The following is a 23,205-nucleotide window of genomic DNA, read 5'->3' on the forward strand; positions in this document are numbered from 1 at the left end:
CACATTTGTGTATGGCAAAAGTATGTGAACCTTTGCTTGCAACAACTGTTGTGTCCCCCTTGGGCAGCAATAACCGCAGCTAAACATTCCTTAAAACTGTTGGATCAGTCCTATACATCGACTTGGAGGAACATTTAGCCCCTTCTCCCTTACGTTTAACTCCGGGATGTTGGTGTACTTCCTTGCATGAACCGCCTACTTCAGGTCCTTCCACAACATTTCTGTAGGATTAAAGTCAGGACTATAACTTGACGGTTCCAAAACATTAACTTTCTTCTGCTTTAACTATTCTTTGATCATATGACTCGTATTTGGGGTGTGTGTGTGTCTTGCTGTGTGACCCAGATTCTCTTGAGAGAATAGCCTGATGTTTTCCTGTAAAATACTGGTGCAATTCAAAATTCAGAGTTCCATCAATGATATACAAATATAATAAAAAAACAACTAAAAAACAACTAAAAAACTGTCTTGATCCAGAGACAGCAAAACAGGCCCAAACAATGGTACAGCCACCACTATCTTTCACAACATGCCGGTATTTGTTGCACACAAATATGTAGCTTTGGATCATTTGCCTTAATACTTCAGTGAATAAATATAATGTTTTCACACATTTTTTTAATTGGCTTGGCTTGTTTATCTAGTTCTGAGAACACATCACATTTCAAGTCATACTTCTGCAGAAATATTGAAAATTCAAAAAGTTTCACAAACTTTTAAGCATCACTATCTGTTTGGTTTCATATGAGATGTTCTTTATTGTCTCTCCAGGTAGTACTCATAAATAGCTCAAATTTCCTGGCCTTCATGAAGAAGGACTGTGAATGTTTAGATATCTCCCTCTGGTCATTAAATGAGTGAGAATTAAATTTGTTATCTTCTCTCTTTAAACCTTTCTGATGTACACCTCAACAGCAGCACTCTGAACATTGAAGTTACTTTGTTTTACTAATTTATCCATCAATTTTTTATTACATCAACTATCAAAATATGACGATTTACAATAAAAACAAAGTCACAGTTGTCATTTCTAAATTAGGTGTTAAAAATTAATCTAAAGCAATTAGCAATTAAATGCCTATTTAAAACTTTATTTTAAAAGTTTTTTAATCTCTCTAAGGAGATCTGTTCCATCTATTCTACATTGCCCAGAGTCTTAATGAATTGGAGGAATTCATATATAATGCAAATACTGTAGGACTCTTGACAGCCTTCTAACAACCCAAAACAATACACCACGAGTTTAAAAGTACAAAAAAAATAGTGAATATCCTATTGTGGGTATAATCCTCCCATTTGTACAAGAAGCAGGGTTTAGAAATTATTGACATTACTTCCTTTGGAGGAAATAATTTCAAAGTGCACCCAGCTGGTCAGCTCCATCAATCTAATTATTTTTTTTCTTTTCTTTTTTCTTTTTCCACTACATTATTTAGTTCAGTTGTTAAGAGTCAGAAGCTCTGTGGCCAGACTCAGAAAGTTAACTGAAGACAGCAAGAACTGCTCAATTAAAGTAGAAATCCAGCATGGTGTAGTTACAAATTGTTGGAAGAATAAAAAGAGATCTTAAGAAAGAAGGAGGGACCTTGAGAAAAATGATAGAATTAAAACATTTATACAAAATCAAGGTCACCTGTTAGGATATATACAATGTATAAATTGTTACTGAATTACAGTATGGAAAAGGAACAAATAAAAATTATGTTAAAGTGGATGCAAAATTTTAAAAAAGTAGTCACAGTACACTACGGAAACAAATCAATGTAATTTACTTCCTGATACAGTTTAAGGGAAAATTGGGATAAAGTATTTATAGGCAAACTGATGATGTTACCTAGTTTGATAGTGAAATATCTGCAACAAAACAGTCAAGTTCAGAGAGCACCAATGACCCAATGGTATATAACTCCATCAGTAATTACCAAGATAGACAAATCATATAACAATAAATGTTGGAAATGTGAGAATAAATAAGGAATATTCTATCATGTATGTTAGTCTTGTAAAAAATCTCAGAAGTACTAGAAAGAAATACATCAAAATATTCATAAAATTCTACAAATAAAATTTGAATGAAAATCACAAATATTTTTTTAATTATAATATCCCACAATAGATGAAAAAATATAATTTGATACTGTACATGTTGATAACTTCAAGAATAAATTTGGCACAACCTTGGAAAAATTAAATTTTGTTCACAATACAAGATTGGGTGAATAAAACAGGAGAATACAGATAGTCCTCGAGTTACGAATTCAATGGAGCCTGCCCATTCCATTCGTAACTTGAGGATTTGTAGGAGTGAATGGCGTACCTTGAACGCAATCACTCCCTGCTTTTCCACAGCCATTCGCTAATCGAATGTGTGGTTCGTTAAGTGCACATGAGGTATCAGGGTGGGAAGGCCATGGGGGGGGTAGTGATGGAACAGGCCCCCTGCTTCAGACCACCCAAGGCTTCCCCAGACCCACTGAGATACGTCATACTCCCCACAATTGCTTCTCCCCCAATCCTGCCACACAGGGTCACTTACCTTGTGAAGATCTAGCGAGATGTCTCCTCTCCAACTGTCTCCTCTCCAGCCTCTCTGCCACACAAGATCACAGCCCCCAGAAGCTTCCAGTGTCCATGCAACAATTGCTACCTCAAAGCATCCAGCCAGCTTGCAAAAACTTTGGGCTCTGAGACTGGAAGCTTCTGGGCACTGTGATGTCGCGGAACTTCAGGTTTCCAGTCTCTGCACAAAATGTCTTTGAGGAAAGACTCGTGCTCAGCCTCAGCTATCAGAGAAATCACCCAGTCTGTACAATCAGCAAATACAGGTTCAGTAATTTGCTAGCGCTGGAGTCTGAATTCCATTTTTTTCATTTATAACAACTTTTAAAGAAAAATACACAAGCATAAAGATACAAAAACTAAAAAAACCAACCAATAATAAAACATAAGTAAAAAAAACTTTTGTGGAAAAATTTAATGATATATTATTTTTCCTTCCCTTACATTTATTTCCCTAACTGCTAAACACAACCTAAATATTTGCACTTTAAATTAAATGTGTTACATTCAAAATTATTGGTACGTTCGTTGAATTGATTTTTCTATTGCTTTTAAATGGTCCCAAGACTCTTTTCCTAGACCCCATGTTTCAAAAGATTAGATTTGCCTTACTGTGTAATACGTCGTATATAGGGAGCCATTTAGTTAAACCTCTATCTTAACTATGAGAGCAATGCAGCAAAGGCTTTTTACGTAGATGGCAAAAAGCTTTGCAGACAGAGGGAAAGGCTTTAATGTTTCAGGCCTTCCCTCCATTTACAAAGCCTTTTGCCACAGATCTCGTCCAGGCCTCTATTTGCAGAGAACAGAGGCCTAAAGTACCATGAAATCATGCAAGATCTCATACTACTGATCTTGCATGATCTTGCGGTCCTTTAGGCCTCCATTTTCTGCAAACACCCCAAAGGCCTGAAGCAGTGAAACAGGCCAAGAAACGAAGGCTCTCTGGATCTTCGCGAGGTGAATATACACAAGCCTAGTGCCTATGGGGACCCAGCAGCGGGGGGGGGGGAGAATAGCCAGGGTGAATGTTGCAAAGCCTCTTTGGTCATTCGTAAGGGTGAACGACTGCCGTGGTGCTGCAACATTCGTAATTTCAAGACTTGTTCATAAACATTAGGGGGCACTTATCGCATAACTTCGAACGTTCACTAGGATTATCTGTATGTAGCAATGGCAAGTGATAGTAGTTAAGATAGAAGTTTAACTAAGCAGGAATGACCCCCTATATACCGTTTTTTTCCATGTATAAGACACTATTTTTTCATGCAAACACCCTGTTCAAAAATCAGGTGCGTCTTATACACGGAAAAATAATGGTAACTTCCGCAGCCCAAGGCATGCCTGTGTGGGTTGCCATGCCACCCTGTGGGCTTGACACTAACGGGGGGAGGGGGCAAGGTCGTTGGCTTATACACGGAAAAATAATGGTAACTTCCGCAGCCCAAGGCATGCCTGTGTGGGTTGCCATGCCACCCTGTGGGCTTGACACTAACGGGGGGAGGGGGCAAGGTCGTTGGCTGGCTGAACTTTCGGATTTTCCGGCTCGGCTGTTCAGCGCTCCACCAAACAGCTGATTGGGGAGAAACTCGCCTGCCAGAGTATCTTATACAAGGGCGCGTCTTATAGATGGAAAAATACAGTACCATCTTTTCCCAAAAATAAGACCAGGTCTTATTTTCGGGGGATGTCTTACTCAGCTCCGGCTCTGACAGCAGGTCCACTTCTTCTGAGGCTGAAGGAGCAGCTGCATTCTGGCCTGAATTTGCAGTCAGGCCTTTCCGGAAGGCCTATGCAGCCGAGTACTAAACTATGGATTCAGAGCTCAGCTGCAGAGGTCTTGCAGAACAGAGCTATGGATTGAATCCATAGCTCAGTTCTTGGCTGCACAGGCCTTCCGGAAAGGGCTGTGACTGAGAAATGCAGGCCTGGCTGCAGAACATGCCATAGAAGAATTGGGCTGGTGAGGAGAGGCCTGGTTGTAAGGTAAGTGGGTGCGGAGCATGTGGGGTAGATCCACCCACCACCACCACTTTAGCTTGATTTATAGGTGCGTGCCTTGCCCAAAGCCAGGGCTTATTTTTGGGGTAAGCCTTACTTTCAGGGAAACAGGTAGTACATATTGCACAGCAAGACAAATCCAGACATTGGAGACCATTTAAAAGCAATAAAAAAATCACTTCAACAAATGTAGCAATAATTTTGAATGTAACACATTTAATGTAAAGTGCATATATTTAGGTTGTGGTTAGAAGTTAGAAGGGATGCGGTGGCTCAGTGAGTTAGGATGCTGAGCTTGTCGATCAGATGGTCGGCAGTTTGGCGGGTCAAATCCCGAGTGCCACGTAACAGAGTGAGCGCCTGTTAGTCGTCCCAGCTTCTGCCAACCTAGCAGTTCGAAAGCATGTAAAAATGCAAGTAGAAAAATAGGGACCACTACGGTGGGAAGGTAACAGTGTTTTGTGCGCCTTTGGTGTCTAGTCATGCCGGCCACATGACCACAGAGATGTCCTTGGACAAGCGCTGTCTCTTCGGCTTTGAAACAGAGATGAACCTCTAGAGTTGGAAACGACTAGCACGCATGTGCGGGGGAACCTTTACCTTTACCTAGAAGTTAGGGGTGTAATTGTGAGGGAAGGGGATAATATATCTTTAATGTTTTCCACAAAAGCTTTTACTTATGTTTTATTATTGGTTGTTGGTTTTTAGTTTTTGTATCTTTATGCTTGTGTATTTTTCTTTAAAAGTTGTTATAAATTAATAAAATGGAATTCAGACTCCAGGGCTAGCAAATTACTGAACATATATGTGCTGATTTGTACAGACTGGGTGATTTCTCTGATAGCTGAGGCTGAGCAAGAGGCTTGATCCCCAGTAGTGAAGCAGCATAGCCCCACATCCCTGCCATGCTCTTCACTGTGAAAAACAACTGATCGCAAGTGAATCCTCATCCATCTGGCAGACCTCCAGAGGTGATCATAGGATAGCTGAGCAGCATCTTTTCAATATCACACCCATGAGGGATATGAAAGATGAAGGTTATAGGTAGTTGAAATGGTTGTAAGTCAAAGATAACCAGTACTGCTGTCAAGTTCTCCACTGTAATGACCTGTTGGGGAAAACAAGGAAAGAGACTGGAAAATGGCATTGAATGAGGGAGAAATGCCCAGACTCTCCTTTATATGGCATGCTAATAGACACCTCCTTCAGGACCAATCACAAGGATAGGACTTTCCCTAGATGAGAAGGAAATCCTGAAGATTTCCCACAAATACCCAGGAAAATCTGCAACATTTTAGGCCTAAAGCAGGGTCACCAATCCCTGATCCATGGACCAGTACTGGGCCGCGGCATGCCAGCAACTGGTCCGCACAAACAAGCAAAGCCCCATCCGTAGGATGCAGGCAGCACACAAAACCACGCACTGTCCGGTCCACAGAAAAACCTCTCTCTAGGAACCAGTCCCTGGTGCCCAAACGGTTGGCGACTTCTGGCCTAAAGGAACCTTAACTGTTCTTTGCCATTGATCCCCTGTTCGATCTACTGGCAGTAGATATGGTCCTGGTATCTAACAGTTCTACCATATACTTTCCTTTTCCTGAACATATAAGTTCCTAGGGTAGCTGTTGTACTTTCTTGCAGTCAGTATTAGATCTTCATAACATCTCCTCAATAGACAACCCTTTGGCAGCATCTCAGAGGTTGTTCTTTTTATAATGACAAGAAAGATGGCCAAGGCCTTAGGACAACTATCCCAACTTCAGAAGTTGCGAATGCTCCAACACTGGAAGTTTTTTAAGAAGAAATGGTATAGGGTTTCCTGCCTCAGAAGGGGGTTGGACTAGAAGACCTCCAAGGTCCCTTCCAACTATTATTATTATTATTATTATCATCATCATCATCATCTAACAATCCAAGAGTAGAGAGAACTCAGCAGAAAGTAGGCGGCCCAGGCTGTTGCCTTCATGGCGGATCCAAGCTTGAATGGTGTCCAGTTCTCACCGTGATTGTTAGCATAGATGATGAATACATCTGTCTGTTGTAGAAAATGGTATCTTGGGTTTATCATAAGGATTTGTTTTCTCCAGCCCACCCAGGTATTACCAACAAAAGTACCTTATGCCTATGTTTCCTGTGGCAGGGGGGGTTGCTTGTTTGCTTAGTTTTTTCAGAGCTCCTTCTGGCTTGTTAATTTAAATTTGGGAAAGGAGTTGTCTCTTCCAGAGGAAGAATCATCTGACCATTTCTAAGGCTTGCTTCCAAGAGAGTGTGAGGGATATACCTATTATAAAATGCCAATCTCTCCTGTGGTAATACATATTCACAGTGTTGTGATTCAGGGTCAGCCTGTGGGTTCAGCAGTTGGGTCGGACGACTCAGAGGAGGAGGAGGGGGGTGTTGAAGACCTTGCTGAGGGGGTTGAAGATCTTGCTGATGAGAGCCCTCAGCCAGGCCCCTCCCACTTGGTCACCACGGAGACCCAGCTGTGTGAGCCTGGGTACAGAACACACAGTAAATTCAAGATACTGTTTGCTATGCATATTACATCTAGGTAACTGCATGTCTTTGACTATACCCAAGCCTTGGATAATATGGAGGAATATTTCTTTGTTGTCCTTATCAGAAAGACTGGTAATAGACCTTTGATCCTGCAATTGTTGCCTCCATCTCAATACTACATTTCAAATCACTCATTCCGAGTCAATTATATCTATTTTCTATCTATATTTGCTCTGAAAAGAATTAAGTCTTGAGTTGGAAAACAAAAAGATCTATATTTTATATTAGCTAGGATAAATTATGAAGCTCGTGTGAAACTGAATGAACCTTCTGATCATCTGCCATTTCTCCTAACTTGCTGCAAATCAGCTTCAAATAAAGCTGTTTTCAAAGTGAAGCTGTCCCCATCTCTAGTTGTTGAGGGATTTCATGTTCAGAGGTGATATATTCTGAGTTGCTTCCCATATCGATGCTGGAATGATGGTTATTAACTTAAAGCTTTTGGCATTAAAATTATCCCATTAAGCCTGAAGTTACAAGTTACAAGTAGAAGAATTAGCTGTGAAATGATTTGGTAAGAGTCCTTTGACACTGGCTCATAACAGAGCTCCCTATTCTATTGAACTGGAGCCAATGGTGGTGAAAAAGGCACATTTTGCTGTTAAAACAAAACTAGTCAGCCAGTTTGGTTTGTTTTCAGTTTTCACATAAAGCTAAGTGTTGTATTATAAGTAATTTTATTATTAAATACAGTGCTTCTCTGCTACTTTGTTTGTAATACTTGGTAACTGAGCAAGAGGGAAGAGCAATTAAGCAACATTTACAATACACAAGGGAGATGTGTTCTGCTCACCAACTTCACATATGCTCCTTTGATAAAATATAATTATCATCCTGCTTTATATTTTCAGGCAAGTAAAGAAAAATTCCAGCTGCCTGTAGCGCATCTAACCTTGGTTAGCTGCTTATGGGTGGACAAAAAAAGAGGGGGTTGTTTTGTGTCTCTAGGGTTAATTTTTCCCCTCTCTTTTTTCCACCAGGTACTGGAACTGGTATGAAAGGTTTTCTCTCTCTCAAGGAGTGGAATACTTGATAAAGCTTTCGTCTGAAGTTTGCAGTGGGACACAAAAGTGAAGACAATTTGCTTTTCCTTCTCAAAGTGGTCATGTTTTGGGGGTGGGAGTTCTTTTCTTTTATGGATACTCTTAGGGCAAGTTGGAACTCTGGGAAGTACCAGTGGATTCAGAATTCAGAACCATCAACGTCAACTGCACAGACTCGCTGCTGCTGATTCTATTGCTTATCTGATTTTTATGATGGGGTGGGAGGGGGGGAGGGATTCTTTTAAATAAAAGCAGATGCTGATGCAGAAAAGGAATGGTGAATGTTCATTGAATCAGACATAGAAACAGGATGTCCCTTTGTTGATAGGCATGGTAACAGATTTGCCTTGTTGAACGATTTCTGTGAGAGCTATGCTTTGAACCATGTTCTGGATTATTTCTACTGGACTTCTTTCTGTGTTTACTCCAAAAAGTCTGGTAAACTGTCTAATCCTGACTGGAACATTGTGAGCATGCATCTGACTTGAGACCCTCAAGTAAAATTTCATTTAGTATTTTTTATTTTATTTTTTGGAATGATACGTTCAGGTCATTTTCTACTATTCAGTTATTGAAGCTCTCTGTACAACTAACTAGTGCAGACTCTCGTCTGAGAGAGGGCATATAAGTAATTTTATTTCCAGGTCCATCTGCTCCATCACCAGCTCTCATGCCTGCCAGCTATATAAGGATCTCATCTGTGATGTAGACATGGGTTGAATGAGAGCAGATGTGACATGATATAGTTATCCCTGTACAAGCCACTAAATGTCAGTAACTAATGGCTTTCTGTCTCTTCTGATTTGAGTGGCTATTGAAATTGCTTCACGAAAGGCAGCAGTGCCTATCCACACATTACTGTCCCCAATTTGTTCATTCCAATCATCTCACTATTTGTGTCATTTGTAAAAGCCAAGCATTTTGAATGTTGTAATATATTTTGGGACAGGCTTTGGTAGCCTTATTTTTTGAATAAACATGCATATTCTTAATTGTACAAGTGAATGGGGAAATAAAATGATTCCAAATATTTCACACTGTTGTTTGTTGTCCCCAAATAAGACTTATTTGGTGGGCTTCTAAGTTCTTTTTTTAATGTATATTTAATTATTTTTTTTACAGTAACAGTCTAGTATTTAATAAGCAACACATTGTCTGGGTTATGTGTTTTAACAGTGATACAATTTCCATTCTTGCCCTTTATTCCATTTTTCTAACCATTTATTTAAAAAATTCCCATGTTTGAAAGTATTCTGAATCAATCGTGCTTCCCCTTCATTTTCGGTGTAAGCTTATCCATTTCTGCACAGTCCAAAATTTTCTTAATTATGTCTTCTTCAGATGGTACTTCTTTATTTTTCCAGTATTGAGCAAATATAATTCTCACTGCTGTTAATATATGTAGTATTAAGTATACACATTTCTTATCATAATTTTCTGAAATTATGCCTAAAAGAAATAATTCCGGTTTATTTTATTTATTTTAATTCCATTTATATCCCGCCCTTCTCCGAAGACTCAGGGCGGCTTACAAGCTTAGCAGTAGCCTTCATTCTATGTATATGCCTGCTTATTAGGGCTTTCACACACACCCCAAGCGGCATTATTACAAAGTCAGCTTAATTGCCCCCAACAATCTGGGTCCTCATTTTACCTACCTCGGAAGGATGGAAGGCTGAGTCAACCTTGAGCCTGGTGGGATGCTAACCTGCACTGATTGCAGGCAGCTGGTGTTACTTAAGGAGGCATTAGCCCACTGCTCCACCAAGGCTACATATAGTCTACATATGTTCCTATCATCTTTTCTAGCCACGTATGTGTTTTTGACTAATAGTTCTTTGCTTTAGAACATGTCCACCAAAGATGATAATACACGCCTGGATTTTGTCTGCATTTACCAACAATAGTTAAACATGTTTTTAAACATTTTTGCTAATCTTGCAGGTGGTAGAACATTTTATATAAATAGAACATTTTATATAGAACATTTTATATAAATTTTCTTTATAAGTAGCTGCTCTCGTTATTTTTGTAGTTTCTTTCCCATACGTTTTGCCACTTTTCTAGCTCTACATTGTGCCCAAAGTTTTTTGACCAAGTTATCATTGTTTCTTTAACTTGTTCATCTTTCATCTTTAAATTTAACCGAAAGCTGTACAGTTTCTTAATCAATTTGTCATCTAATGACAATAGTATCTGATCTAACATTGTCTGGTCTTTGTAAAAACCATATATTTTTGCATCTTTTTCATATCACATTTGCATTTGCAGGTGTGGCCACCATGATAGCTCAATGCCCTGTTCTTCCAATTCTTGTTTAGTTTGTAGTTTACCAACAATATTCAAAATACCTTTATAAGTCACAAGTTTCTCATACAGGTAGTGCTCGAGTTACAAGTGTAATGGAGCCTGCCCATTCCACTCATAACTTGAAAAAGAGTAGAGTAAATCTCGTTCGAGGTACGAGATTACTCCCTTGCTCATTAAAACACACGTGGCTCGTTAAGGAACATGAGGTATCTCAGGATGGGGAAGGCCATGGAGGGCCTAGTGCTAGAACAGGACCCCAAGGCCTCCACGACCCACTAAGATATCACTTGCTTCCCCCTCCCTTCCTGCTGTGCCGGACTCACCTGGAAAACCTCTGGAGGCATGCAGAAGTCCCCCCCCCAAAGTCCGTTCCTGGCACAAACGGCTAGGAAAATGCCTCCATGGCTTGGATCAGGCCATTGGAAGTTCCATTCCAGGCGGCGGCAGCTTGGAGCACTCCTCCAAGAGCTGGATCCAACCTCCAGAGACATACAGAAGCCTTTCCCGGTCTCCATTCCGGACTGCATGGAGGAAGGCTCCGGGGACAACAGGATCACTTTCTCCCCCAGCGCAACAAGCTAGGGCGGGCTGGACACAGGTGCGAGTGATCTGGCCTCCCTCAGTTGAAGGCTTCAGGTTTTCTGTCAAAAAGGAGTTGGGGGCAGGAACAGGAGACAGGCACCTTTCGCATAGAGTGAACGTTTCTGAGGTCTGTGATTTGGCCCAACTTCAAACACTCGCGTGAGATTACAGACTCCAGAAACTTCCATTCTCGGCACGAAAAACATTTCCAAGCCAACTCCTCTACCTCAAAGGAGAGGATTTTTGCAAGGTAAGAGTCGGGTGCAGCAGGAAGGGAGGGGGAAGGAGTTGTAAAGAGTGGGAGGGGAATAGGGTTAATGTTGCAGTGCCACTGAAGTCGCTCGCAAGGGCGAGCAACTGCTGTGGTGCTGTAATATTTGTGACTTCGTGACTTGCTCGTAAGCACTAGCGGGTGCTCATCACGTAACTTTGAACGAGTGTTAAGTGAATGCTTGTAACTCAGGGATTACCTGTAATTGATGTAAGTTTGGGTGTACAAACGTCTCCATTGTTGAAATCTATCCTGGTATTTTCATGTAAGTTCTTGATTTTACCTATTCCCATGACAAAAGCAGTGCATTTCTTACATAGTGTTTGGAAAGTATTTGAATTTTGTTCTTCCCATACCATAGGAAACCATCCCATCCAAGTTTTAGGTCATGCCCTTCTAGGTATAGTAGTCTTTTATTTCAAAGAATAATCCATTCTTCTAACCATGTTAGTATGGCTGCTTGATTGTACAAGACCCAGTCTGGTAGACCAAAGCCTCCATTTTCTTTTGATTCTTGTAACATTTTCAGTCTAATTCTAGCTACCATTAAAATTATAGACTGATCATTTCTTTGTCAGTGGGCAAATGTACAAAATCAGCAGGGGTTCAAATATTTTAACCCTCACTATTTGATTTCTATAGCCACCCCCTCAGCAAATGATTTTTGCTGATCAGGACTAAAATAAAGAGGTTTTAAGGATTTGTTTATAGATAAGAAATGGAATATGGAAAAAACAATCATAATTTTTAATAAAATTACTGTTAAAAAAGAATTTGCCCACATTAGACTGGTATTCAATAGTCTTTTAGCCATTTAGATTAATACTTTATATTTTAGAAATTACAACTATCCCAATTACATTGGAAATAATTTTTAAATTCCAATTCATCATAAATGTTTATAAAAAATAATATTTGGGAAGTAGGAAAAAGGTTGGCTTACTTAAAATAAGTCTATCTGCATATTAATACACAGTTAATTTCTTTTTTAAAGCTTGATACAGGTTTTAAAATATTAATATTTAATGAATATATTTCCCATGTACTTGATTCAAACACTTCCTTACCTTAAACATAAAATATAGATACAGGTATGTATGAATTTATTTGCAAGTAGTCCTTGACTTACAAACATTAGTGACTATTCTAAGTTACAATACACTGGAAAAAAGTGAGTGATGGCTGTTTTTCATGCTTACAACTGTTGCAGCATCCCCATGATCACATGATCAAAATTCAGACACTTAGCAAGTTGCATGTATTTATTGCAGTATCCCAAGGCCACATGATCACCTTTTCTGACCTGACAAAGTCAATGGGGAAGCCAGATTCACTTAACAACCATGTTACAAGCTTAACAACTTCAGTGATTCACTTAACAACTGAGGCAAGAAAGGTCAGAAAATGGGGCAAAAGCTAACTATCATCTTGCTTGGCAACATAATTTTTGAACACAGGTGTGGTCATAAGCACATTGGTTTGTGCTTAAATTGTAAGCCGCCCTGAGTCTTCGGAGAAGGGCGGGATATAAATGGGATTAAAATAAAATAAAATAAATAAATAAGTTGAGGACTACCTGTATCATCTGATTTAAATAGGCACTCAACTCACAAAAAGAACCTCTTAGCAGCTTACAATTGGACAGAAGCAGAAAAACGAACTAAAAACAAAATGGAACAAATACCCAGATTCCAAAAAAAAAAAAGCCAACCCACCAGAGTAACAAAATAATAGAATAATGAAGGCCAGATACTACATTATCCATTTCAAAAAAACATTCTTGTTGAGTTTATCTAATGTTCTGCACCAATATCTTCAGAAGACCAGCAGGGTTGAGGCCACCAAACCTTGGGGGAATGATGCTTCATGGGGCAGGCATACTTCCTAGGTTCCAATGGATAACATTCTTTTACAGAGAAGACCCAAAGCATGGCTACCCTGCTGGATTTCATGGGATGATCAAAGGAAATCGAAACAGGTGATTCCACAAATAACCCAGCCCTGTGTCATGAAGAGTTTCATTGGTGTTCATTTTCTTTGGGGTCTTAGTAATGTGGGTGAGCCTGCATTGATTGTGCATGTTTGCTATACATTGTTACTTTATGTTATATGTGGTTTTATTTATTTTTTTAATTGTCATGCATTTGATGTCAGCTCTACCTGGCTTAGCTTGGAGCCTCACAGGCATCCTGCCATCAAAAGAAGGGAAGGATGAAAGAGCAATATAGCTTTGTGTATACGTGATAGGAAATCGGGAGCGGGGGATGACAGGTGATAAGCATCAGGGTAGCCGGATCCTGTTTGTACCAGCATCTCGTGGCTAGGCACCCTGAGAAATATGCAGATTACCCCCAAATATCTCAAGAGAACTCAAAAGATCTTGGCAAGCTCCAGTTGGCTGAAAATGGACTGGTCACAGGAGAGATGGGCTGGGGGCAAGCCTACACCTTATTTTTGTAACTAGCGAGTACAGTAAATCTCAGAGCTGGCTTAACTTTACTGTAATCAATATCCTTAGTAAAAACAACCCTTTGACTCCCATCAAATGGAGTCAAAGGCTTTTCTTTCCTAAGGGACCAGACTGGGGCAGGTCTGACGTGTGAGATGAGTGACCAAATTGAATGAGTGAAAGCATAAATGAATAAAATTAAATATGACCATATAATGTCCCAGAAATCTTTGTAGATGCCCCTAAACTGTGATTCACTTTCTTCTTGAAGGGCTTAGCAAACAATTTCCGTTTCTAACAAAACGGAAAAAGAAATAAAGAATGATAAAGTTGCAAAGTGTTCTGAGGCAGATCCTCAAATTAAAGGAAAGTGACTATATTTTCAAATATTTCATTTCTCTGCCAAGCTAATTCAAATTTCAGTGCCTAGCTTTAATTAGAATTTAGAATTCCTTGAACAAAGCAGCAAAACAAATTAGAACTAGCTAGTTCTGTATTCACAGCCACTTAATTCATTTTCTTTTAGGAAAAGTCTTCTATGTATACAGTATTCCAGGTGCTGAGTTTAAGATTCTTTCAGTAGCTTGTTTTGTCCATCCTTGCCTGAATAACATCTGTTTCTTTCTCCATGTATTAGCTCTATGAACATTGATTCTAAATTTGCCCTATTTTTCAATGACAACATGCAAACTACTGTACAAATATGCAGAGATATTGATTACAGCTATTGTTTACTGCAAAATTAAAATCAAAGTCAATATAGTTGATGAACAAATTACCAGATATTTTTTCAAGCATTGTTCTCATAATATTCATGGCCCTTGGAGCTAATTGATTTCCAGTGCTCTAAGCTCTTTTTAGAGGTGGATCATGATTTTTCTCAATTTTTAGCTATAAGCTATCTTCCTTGCAAGCAGCCTCACCAACCTCCTCTGTGCCTCCCTACTCTCTGCTCACCTCACCTGGGGACGGGGTGGGAGAGGCAGCTGTTCCTTGTCAGATGTGATCTAGAGCCTGTCATCACTGCTGGCCATCTGCAGCTGCTCCGCTTCTACAGGTGGCTCTCCATCCAGTCACCCCACTACACTGCCAGACAACTCTGGGACTTCCTTTTCCTCAGTTCCTAGACACTCCACTCATTCAGAGGGGACCTTTTCCTCCCCATTGGATGGTCCTGGTAACAACTCTTCCTCCTCCGAACCAGGATCCAACAAAGCCTTGACATAACCTTTCCAGGGTTAGACACACATTTTCTCTTGGCTTATTTTTAATTTAACAGTTTATCAGGACACACTTCAAAACCTCATCCCAGGAAACCAGGACTCTTGGAACAGTTTCATTCCGAAAGGAACTTTTATTAGGAGAAGCTGATAGCAGGCATAGAAGGCAGGATCTGAGCGTTTCCTGCTCAGATCAATAGGTTAAAAGAGTCCCAAGCAAATCCCACCCCAATAGTTCATCCGGTCAGTTTAAATGAGCCAATCTGCCGGTGTTATGTCCGCTGTGGGAATGGAGCTGATAATGGGTCCGTTCCCATGCTTGTGAAGATGTTGTTAGGTCTTCACACTTTCCCTTCTGTAGCAAGAGATAAGCCAGATAGCTGGAGGCAAATTCCTTTCTCACCCCAGGTTGACATCAAGGGAAAGTCAGTTCAAAGAGTAAGTATGTAGAAACAGCAGAAGGGATACATTGTTACAAAGCAGAAAACATACCAGAGAGCCTTCCCCCCTCCCCCTCAGGAGAATGGCAGAACCCGCAGAAAGAAATGGAAAGAATTGAAATAGATATCTCTCTCTCCCCAAGGAAAGGAATGTGTTCTGACACTGCTAGGACAATAGTGCATTATTCCACTGCCTCCCATCTCTTCTGAGAATCTTCCCTCAATGGAGCCTGCTGCCCACCTTCTGCGTGGCTACTAGACGTTCCCACATATCTCACAGCACAGTTAGGAGGATCCATCTCACTCCCTTCCCTGACTTTTGCTCTCTTTTTTCTGCTTCACTCAAATCCTGCAAGCACTTCACTGTAGCACACTCAAACAACTCAGATTCTGTACTGAGCCATAGAGGTGACCTGGGAAAACTATGCACAGACAGTTTCAACCAGGGCTTTTTTTCCTCATAGAACGCTCAGAACGGAGTTCCAGCACCTTTTTTGGATGGAACCTTGTAGGTGGGTTGTATGACATGTGTGAGTTCCGGCACCTTTTTCTTTTACAAAAAAAGCACTGGTTTCAACAATGTATACCCAAATGTGCTCTAAGTCTGAGAAACAAAATATTGAGAATAAACACCATCCTAACTCTTGGGGTACAAGAAGAAAGGAGAAAATGCAGTCAGGCTTTCAAGATTCTGTTATTATAGTCTATATATCAACATAGTATAGTGCCACTCAAACTTAGAGAGTTCATTTCCTGGCCTGACCTGCCTTAAAGGGCTGACACATTCCTATGACCCTGAGGGAGAGGCACTCAAAATTGATTCATTGGGGCCCAAGTGGTGGGCACCCTCTGTTCTCTGGCTTTTTTTTCCCCCATGAAAGCCATTGCTACAAATTCCATCCTTGTTGCCAAATTATGTATTGGCACCCTGGCGCCATTCAGGAGCTAAAAGATGCTACTAGGATTTGAAGGCAAAAAAGGATTTTACTGAGTATTAAGAAAATTAACACAGAAAGACATTCCAATTCCCACCCTTTCAGTATGCCAGGGACCCCAAAAGTGACAGCAGAGGAACTCCTTGAAGCTGGTGGTTGTACAACTTCAAATAACACATGGACATCAATTTTTTACCATGCTCTTCATTTTCAAGGATGAAACTTTGTCAGCTATGTGCCTCTGTGTTTCAACTTGCCTTTAAATTGGGGGGGGAGGTGTTACTTTCAAGTAGGTAGATGTAGAAACAAAACTTATTTGATTCAGCTGCAGACCATGAGAGCTTGCAGCCTTGTCAAGGACACTAGAAGAGATGTGGATTTGAAACAGACGGTTCTCATAACAAAGTGGACTTGTTGATATGGATTACATAAGACATTAGGAGTTTGGCTGGGAAAACTATTGTTTAAGTCTGTGAATTGGTGGTGGAAGCTCAGAGTTAGTTTTTCTTTGACATAACCAAGCTGTGTATTCAATAAACGGTAAGCTTTTCGAAAAGGAATCTGGAGTTTATTTGGATTCTTGAGCTGGATATTGACATTCATCTTGTTTTATTCAAATGGAAATATCCACAAAATTGTTCAAGAGATTTCATATCCTATTCTGCAGTATCCAAGAGAAGTATCCTAAATGGGGAGGGGGTTACAAAATCACTACATAAAATATTTTTGATAGCTTAACAGAAGATTACTACCCAGCTCTATTCTGAAGGAAAGCACCCTGGAAAAGACTTTGACAGATTTTGCTCACAAAATAATACTTGTCTCTAAGTTCACATATAGAACATTTACCTCCCAGTTCACACTTGAATGTCTCAACATACCCAACTTCATTGTTAACATCCATAAGAGTTTCTTGGTGCTAACAGTGCCTGAAATATCTGCAGAACTTTACTTTGACTTGATCTCCAAGAGAGTGTTGATGATACATCTCTCTATCCGAAAAAGAGAGAGAGAGATTGAGATATTGTGTGGCTTTTGCAAAACAAGCAGTTGTGGAGTTTTAAGGAAGCTATTTAAAATTAACCAACTAGTGTTTACACTTTACAGAGTTCCAGGAAAGGATACAAGGCAACCATTTACAGATAAGACATACATTCAGAACATTCATACATACATAAATAATAAGGCTAATCAGCAAGCCTTGGTAGAAAAACATATCAGAGCTAAACAAGTACAGTAAATCAACTTGTGAGAGATTTGTTAAGCTGAATATTCATCTAGGATTCAGTGAGTGCACCATATTCAAATTTCTAGATATATTTCCCTCATATTGGACATCCAATTAGACTGTTTATTAGGTAAGAAAAATCTTGCACAGTTCATATGAAACAACTATTATCTATCTCACATGCATGAAGCAGCCTCAAACCTCGCAGCAGCAAACTGCATGTTTAATCTTTGCCCCATTGCCAATTATGAGTAGGAGGATCACAGGGTAATGAACAGAAATGCCTAGTGGCATCTATTCACATTCCTGAACTTGGTCAACCTGGCCATCTAGGATTGAGAAAAGCTTTTCAGAAAGGAAACCTCATTCAATTGCTCATCCTTGTACAATAGGTTTTACAGGATGGACTAGTTATAGCAGTGGTCTGTGATAGACAGAAAAGGCACTAAATGTGATTGACTTTCTGCAGAGGAAATCTATTCTAAAATTTGGAAATTTTCCTATCCTAGTTCAAGAAGGCAAACAAGATCAGAAGGAGATAAGATGCAGGACATTTGGGATTTCACCAAACCTGAGCAAAGGTTAGAGCCATCAGTAAACAATACGCAGCTTTAAATCTGTTAGGCTTTTTGAGTTGAAGGTATGTTTCTAGTCATTCACTTCATTACTTTTGAAGATACAGAGCTGAATAGGTTTAACATGGCATTTTTTTATGAGGATGGAATATTGATCATTGGAGCTCTTAACTTCTATCTACATTGATTTCACATTTCCTTAGCAAAACTGTACTAGCTTAGATCAGCATTGTAACATATCTCCAAAAATAATGACATCTATCTTAACATGAGCTGACATCTGAAATGACCTTTTGGAAGGTGGTCTTGGAAGTGACCTACATGCTTGAAAGACTCAGTTTTGTTTTTATTTGTGTGTTGCATTACTGGAAACCATGCTCCCTTCCCTTTATTTCCTCAGAAAATCTATGTACTATTATATGTCTTATTTTTCAATACATTTGTACCATTTTCAATTGCCCTTCTTTCAGACATATTTACTTTGCACTTGAAATGTGTTTCTTCTGCCATGACTCAGTCATTTAGCCAGACTGTATTTCCAGTAAAGAAACTTGCACTCATTTTTTTTCTTCTTCCATTCAATCCAATTCTGGGTGTTTTTCCCCTGTGCATTCATAAACAGGCCTGCTAGGTGAATGGGATTAACCTTCCTTTTCCTTTTTACTCTGCTAGCTGTAGAGTAATTAATTTAGATATTCTTGTACTCAACCGGCACTTATTTCTACAAACATACATTTGTAAATACACATAAAGTTGCACAGACAGATACTAAATTTGTACAGCCAAGCAAGGTTTATTGGCATTTCTGGTTCATTGGCTTTCTCATATCTGAAGCCAAAATGGCTATGGATGCTCATGAATGTCCAGATGTCGTTGAACTGCAAGGTGATTGTAAAACACTTGGCTGAACATTAGAAAAAGCAGGAGATGGTATGAAACTTCCTCTACCGCAAATATGTCACTGTGTTCCCAGTAATGATCATTGTAGTTTCATTTGATCTTGGTGAAAGCAGCTGATGATGACACATTGTAACAAGCAGGGGAAAGGAAATGAGCTAAATGCAACATGCCTTAAATGGTCCTTTCACTCTCTGTTGTATACTTAACAAAGAGGAATGAATGTGTAGTGCTGCAAGGAATTCCTACCCAGTGTAAAAAATTCCAGGACTACAGATATTTCAATAAGAGAGAAAGAAGTAGATCTTATAAAAAATGTGTCCTTCTTCATTTGCAAGTGAGACTCAGGCGAACATTGCAAAGGAATTTGTTACGCCTGGTCTTCAGTTTTGGTCCAATGGATTTGATTAGCTTACTAAGATTGTAGGAGCCAGCACCATGCTTCTTTCATCACTATTATAAAATATGATAATCCATCTTAGATGTGTAGATGTTGCTGTTCCTACACTTTGTTCATACCAGCACTCTTCAAATAATCACCCCTGAATTCTCCCTTCTCCTTTTCCTAAATGATAGGAACTTTTACTGATTGCAAGTTGATCATTTGGGGCAGGATTTCAAGTTGTGTATTTAGCACTTCCCTGATCCTCATTCTAGCTGGCATAAATGGAAGTAATGGGGGGAATCATTTTGGCTTTTTAAAAACAAGTTACCATATGTAGTATAAGATCAATAATACACATTTTCTTAAATTGCATATTTAATCTTACTTAGTTTGTTTCTTTTATAACATGCCTGGTGGAGCTACACACTCATCTTAGAAAATTATGTATCCCCACAGCTCAGATAGACACAAGGTATTATTCCAAGTGCCAAGTGGAGTGTTCTGCTAATTCCTGTGCAATTTCTATTTGTGTATAGTGCTTACCTCTTTTTGCTGAAACAAGAAACTCAATTAAACTGCATGACTGAACTTAGATTAAAATAGGAGAAATAAAATACATTTCTACCTTTTTGTTGTACTCTGTCAAAGTTGGATTTCAGCATGGTGTGGTTCTTACTAAATGTCTACATCCTTCAACTACTGGCACTATCTAAAAATATAAACTAGTCAATTGAGGAATTTTGGACTTCTGATAAAGATGGTAATATATCGCAAAGTAATGTCCTATCAATTGTCACATTCAAATAGTCTAGTTTGCTATGTAGTGCTAGGAAAGACAGAAGTGAAAATATACTTTATGAAGGAAGTTCTAACCCTTTTATCATCCCATGAACTATAGATGAGAATGTGGAAATGCCAAGTTCATTATGGGCCAGATGTAGCTTTTGCCCTACTTCTTATATTAAGGATAAAGTGGGTGGATATTTCCTCTTCTGACAGCAGTCTCCAAAGACATCATGAATATCACAGCCTGTTACACACAAAATAACATTCCCCCCTGCTGCCTCTGACCTACCTAGATGATCTGGATAACTTCAATGACTAAAATAAACCTTGGCTCTGCAGCCTTGATAAGAAGCAGATTAGTCAGTAGGCTTGTGCAGAACCTCATGAATGATCTTGGCCCTTGCCAAAGAAGGAGCAGCTGATTTCCCCACCATGCACTACTTTAACTACAAGGAACCTTGTAACTGCAATACAGAAAGGAAGCACAGAAAAAGAAGTATTTGGGGGGTTATGTTGTCATTTTCTGGGGATTTGGGAGGAAGGTGGTTGATTCCACAATTTACTTTTTATGTGGAGGACATCTCATTCTTGGGCTTCTATAAATGTCCCTCAGTGGGAGGGGGAGCTGCCACTTGAAAGCAATATTTTGCTATTCCAAAAGAACAAAGATAAGAAAATATGAAAATGCCCCAGAGAGTTGACTGGTTTACAATCCATCCTAATAGTTTAAATGTTTTGCATTTAAAATCCTTTGAAGTTGCAATGACCTATTTTACATGTATCAGTGTATGGGAATTAAAGTATACATCAACATACTAAGTTTTGTGGAGTCCAAACATCAACATCAAATAAGTTGAATTAGTTAGAACTGAAACAATTCTACTTCCTGAAATTATTCCCTTTAAATATTGAAATATTTAAGTATTAAATAGTAAAAATGCTAGTTATTATTTCTAAATATTTGAATATTTGCTGTAGGTAAAGGTTCCCCCACACTTGCATGCTAATCGTTTCCAACTCTAGGGGCTGGTGCTCATCTCCGTTTCAAAGTCCAAGAGCCAGCGCTTGTCCGAGGATGTCTCTGTGGTCATGTGGCCGGCATGACTAGACGCCAAAGGCGCATGGAACGCTGTTACCTTCCCACCATAGTGGTCCCTATTTTTCTACTTGCATTTTTACGTGCTTTCGAACTGCTAGGTTGGCAGAAGCTGGGATGAGTAACAGGCGTTCACTCTGTTACGCGGCACTCGGGATTCGACCCGCCAAACTGCCAACCATCTCATCAACAAGCTCAGCGGCCTAACCCACTGAGCCACCATGTCCCTTATTTGCTGTATAATCAATCAAATATTTGATATCAAATTATATCTGGGTGTCAGCTGGCAGGTAAACAATTCATTTTGGGACTCAGTTAACACAGATTACATTATTGCAGTAATGGTTGATAGCTTCTAGATGCAGAATGTGTACCCTTCTAGATGATGCTGAATTACTACTACCAGCAGGCTGAGCTGGCCTGAACATTGAGGGATGCTGGGAGTCTATAGTCACCATCATGATGTCTCTTACCTTTAATCTAGTAATGAGAGCCGTGATATCATAATGAGCTCTAAAGAGATCACAACCAATATCAAGTGCAGATTGTGTCAAATTTAACACATTTAAAAAAGGGTCCCAGAGAAAACATGTCAATGTGTGTGGAGAGATAATGTGTGAGGTTGAAGGTTCATACTCCAAGCTTGTGGGTTGGGTTCCAAACGTTTTGTTACCAGGCTAGGTAACATCTTCAGTTTCAATTCTGCTGAAGATGTTACCTAGCCTGGTAACAAAATGTTCAGAGACCAATCCACAAGCTTGGAGAATGAATCTTCACCCTCATCCTATACCCAATGAGTATTAGCCACTATTGCAGAGATAATGTGTGTCCTAGGTTTATAACCTGAAACAAATGTCACACAACACAAGGAAAAAATGATGAGTGTTGGGAATACTTGTCTGGTTTTTTGGGGGGGCTTAAATTTAATTAATTGTTTTAAATTTATATTTATTTTAACTTTTGTATTGTATGGTTTTAATTGCCCTGTAAACCGCCCTGAGTCCTATGGGAATAGGGCGGTATATAAGTCAAATAAATAAATAAATAAATAAATAAATAAATAAATAAATAAATAAATAAATAAATAAATACAGAAGCTGCAAAGTTCTGTTTGAACCAGGAAAGGCAATGTGAATGGAGTTGAACTGGGATCCACCAACCATAGCTCACCTTGATGAATTGGCCACCCAATAGCATGTGATCAGTTTATATAAAAGCCACCTTTAAAGAAATCCTCCAAAAGACTTTTTTTCTTTATTGCTGCCCTGCTGTTGCTATGATGCATGTTTCAGAGTGGACACTGGAGGTAATAAGGGTGACAAATGAGATACCAAAAACTAATTAAATAGGCTGTGCAGGTGACAAAGGAGAGAGAAGCTAATGAAAAAATTACATATAATCAACAAGGGAGATGAGAGAAAAGGCAGCAAATGAAAGTTCCAGAATATGAATTTGTCTGCCAGGACTTTGTTTAAATAAGTGGTTTGTCTTGATTATGGTATCTAATGTGAATTGTCAAAATCCCCATAAAACAATTCAGGTGTTCAAGGAAGAAAATAACAATCAGAGAGCTGCAGAAAATTGTAGTCAGTTGGGAGTGATTGCTAGGACTATTTAATATAGAAAGTGGAATGGGGATATTTTCACATCTTCAGGACTGAGTTCTGTCATGTTCAGAGATCTGATGAAACTTTGTCCCAAGTTACTTTAGTTTCAGAGTATTCAGACTTCAGAATAGAATACAGGAAGATGTGCTGGGACTTTGCAATCATTTAAAGACTGCTCTTCTAAACCAATACACTGAAGAATATATAATGACATGTCAAGTGTCCCTGTTACAGAAAATGTCTGGATTTTCAGGATCATTTT

At 39.3% G+C, this 23,205-nt stretch overlaps 1 protein-coding gene across 3 annotated transcripts in view; it reads left to right on the top strand.

Annotated features, from left to right (window-relative positions):
* Positions 1-9,195, top strand: part of COP1 (COP1 E3 ubiquitin ligase) — a 125,443-nt gene extending 116,248 nt beyond the window's left edge. For all 3 annotated transcript variants that reach the window (XM_083360609.1, XM_083360607.1, XM_083360608.1), the window contains one exon: positions 8,100-9,195. In XM_083360609.1, the coding sequence (XP_083216735.1) occupies positions 8,100-8,117 (18 nt within the window). In that variant the 3' untranslated portion in view covers positions 8,118-9,195. The remainder of the gene's footprint in view (positions 1-8,099) is intronic.
* Positions 9,196-23,205: the final 14,010 nt, after the last annotated feature.

Source organism: Vipera ursinii, assembly GCF_947247035.1.
Source record: "Vipera ursinii genome assembly, chromosome: 3".
Taxonomy (NCBI): Eukaryota; Metazoa; Chordata; class Lepidosauria; order Squamata; family Viperidae; genus Vipera; species Vipera ursinii.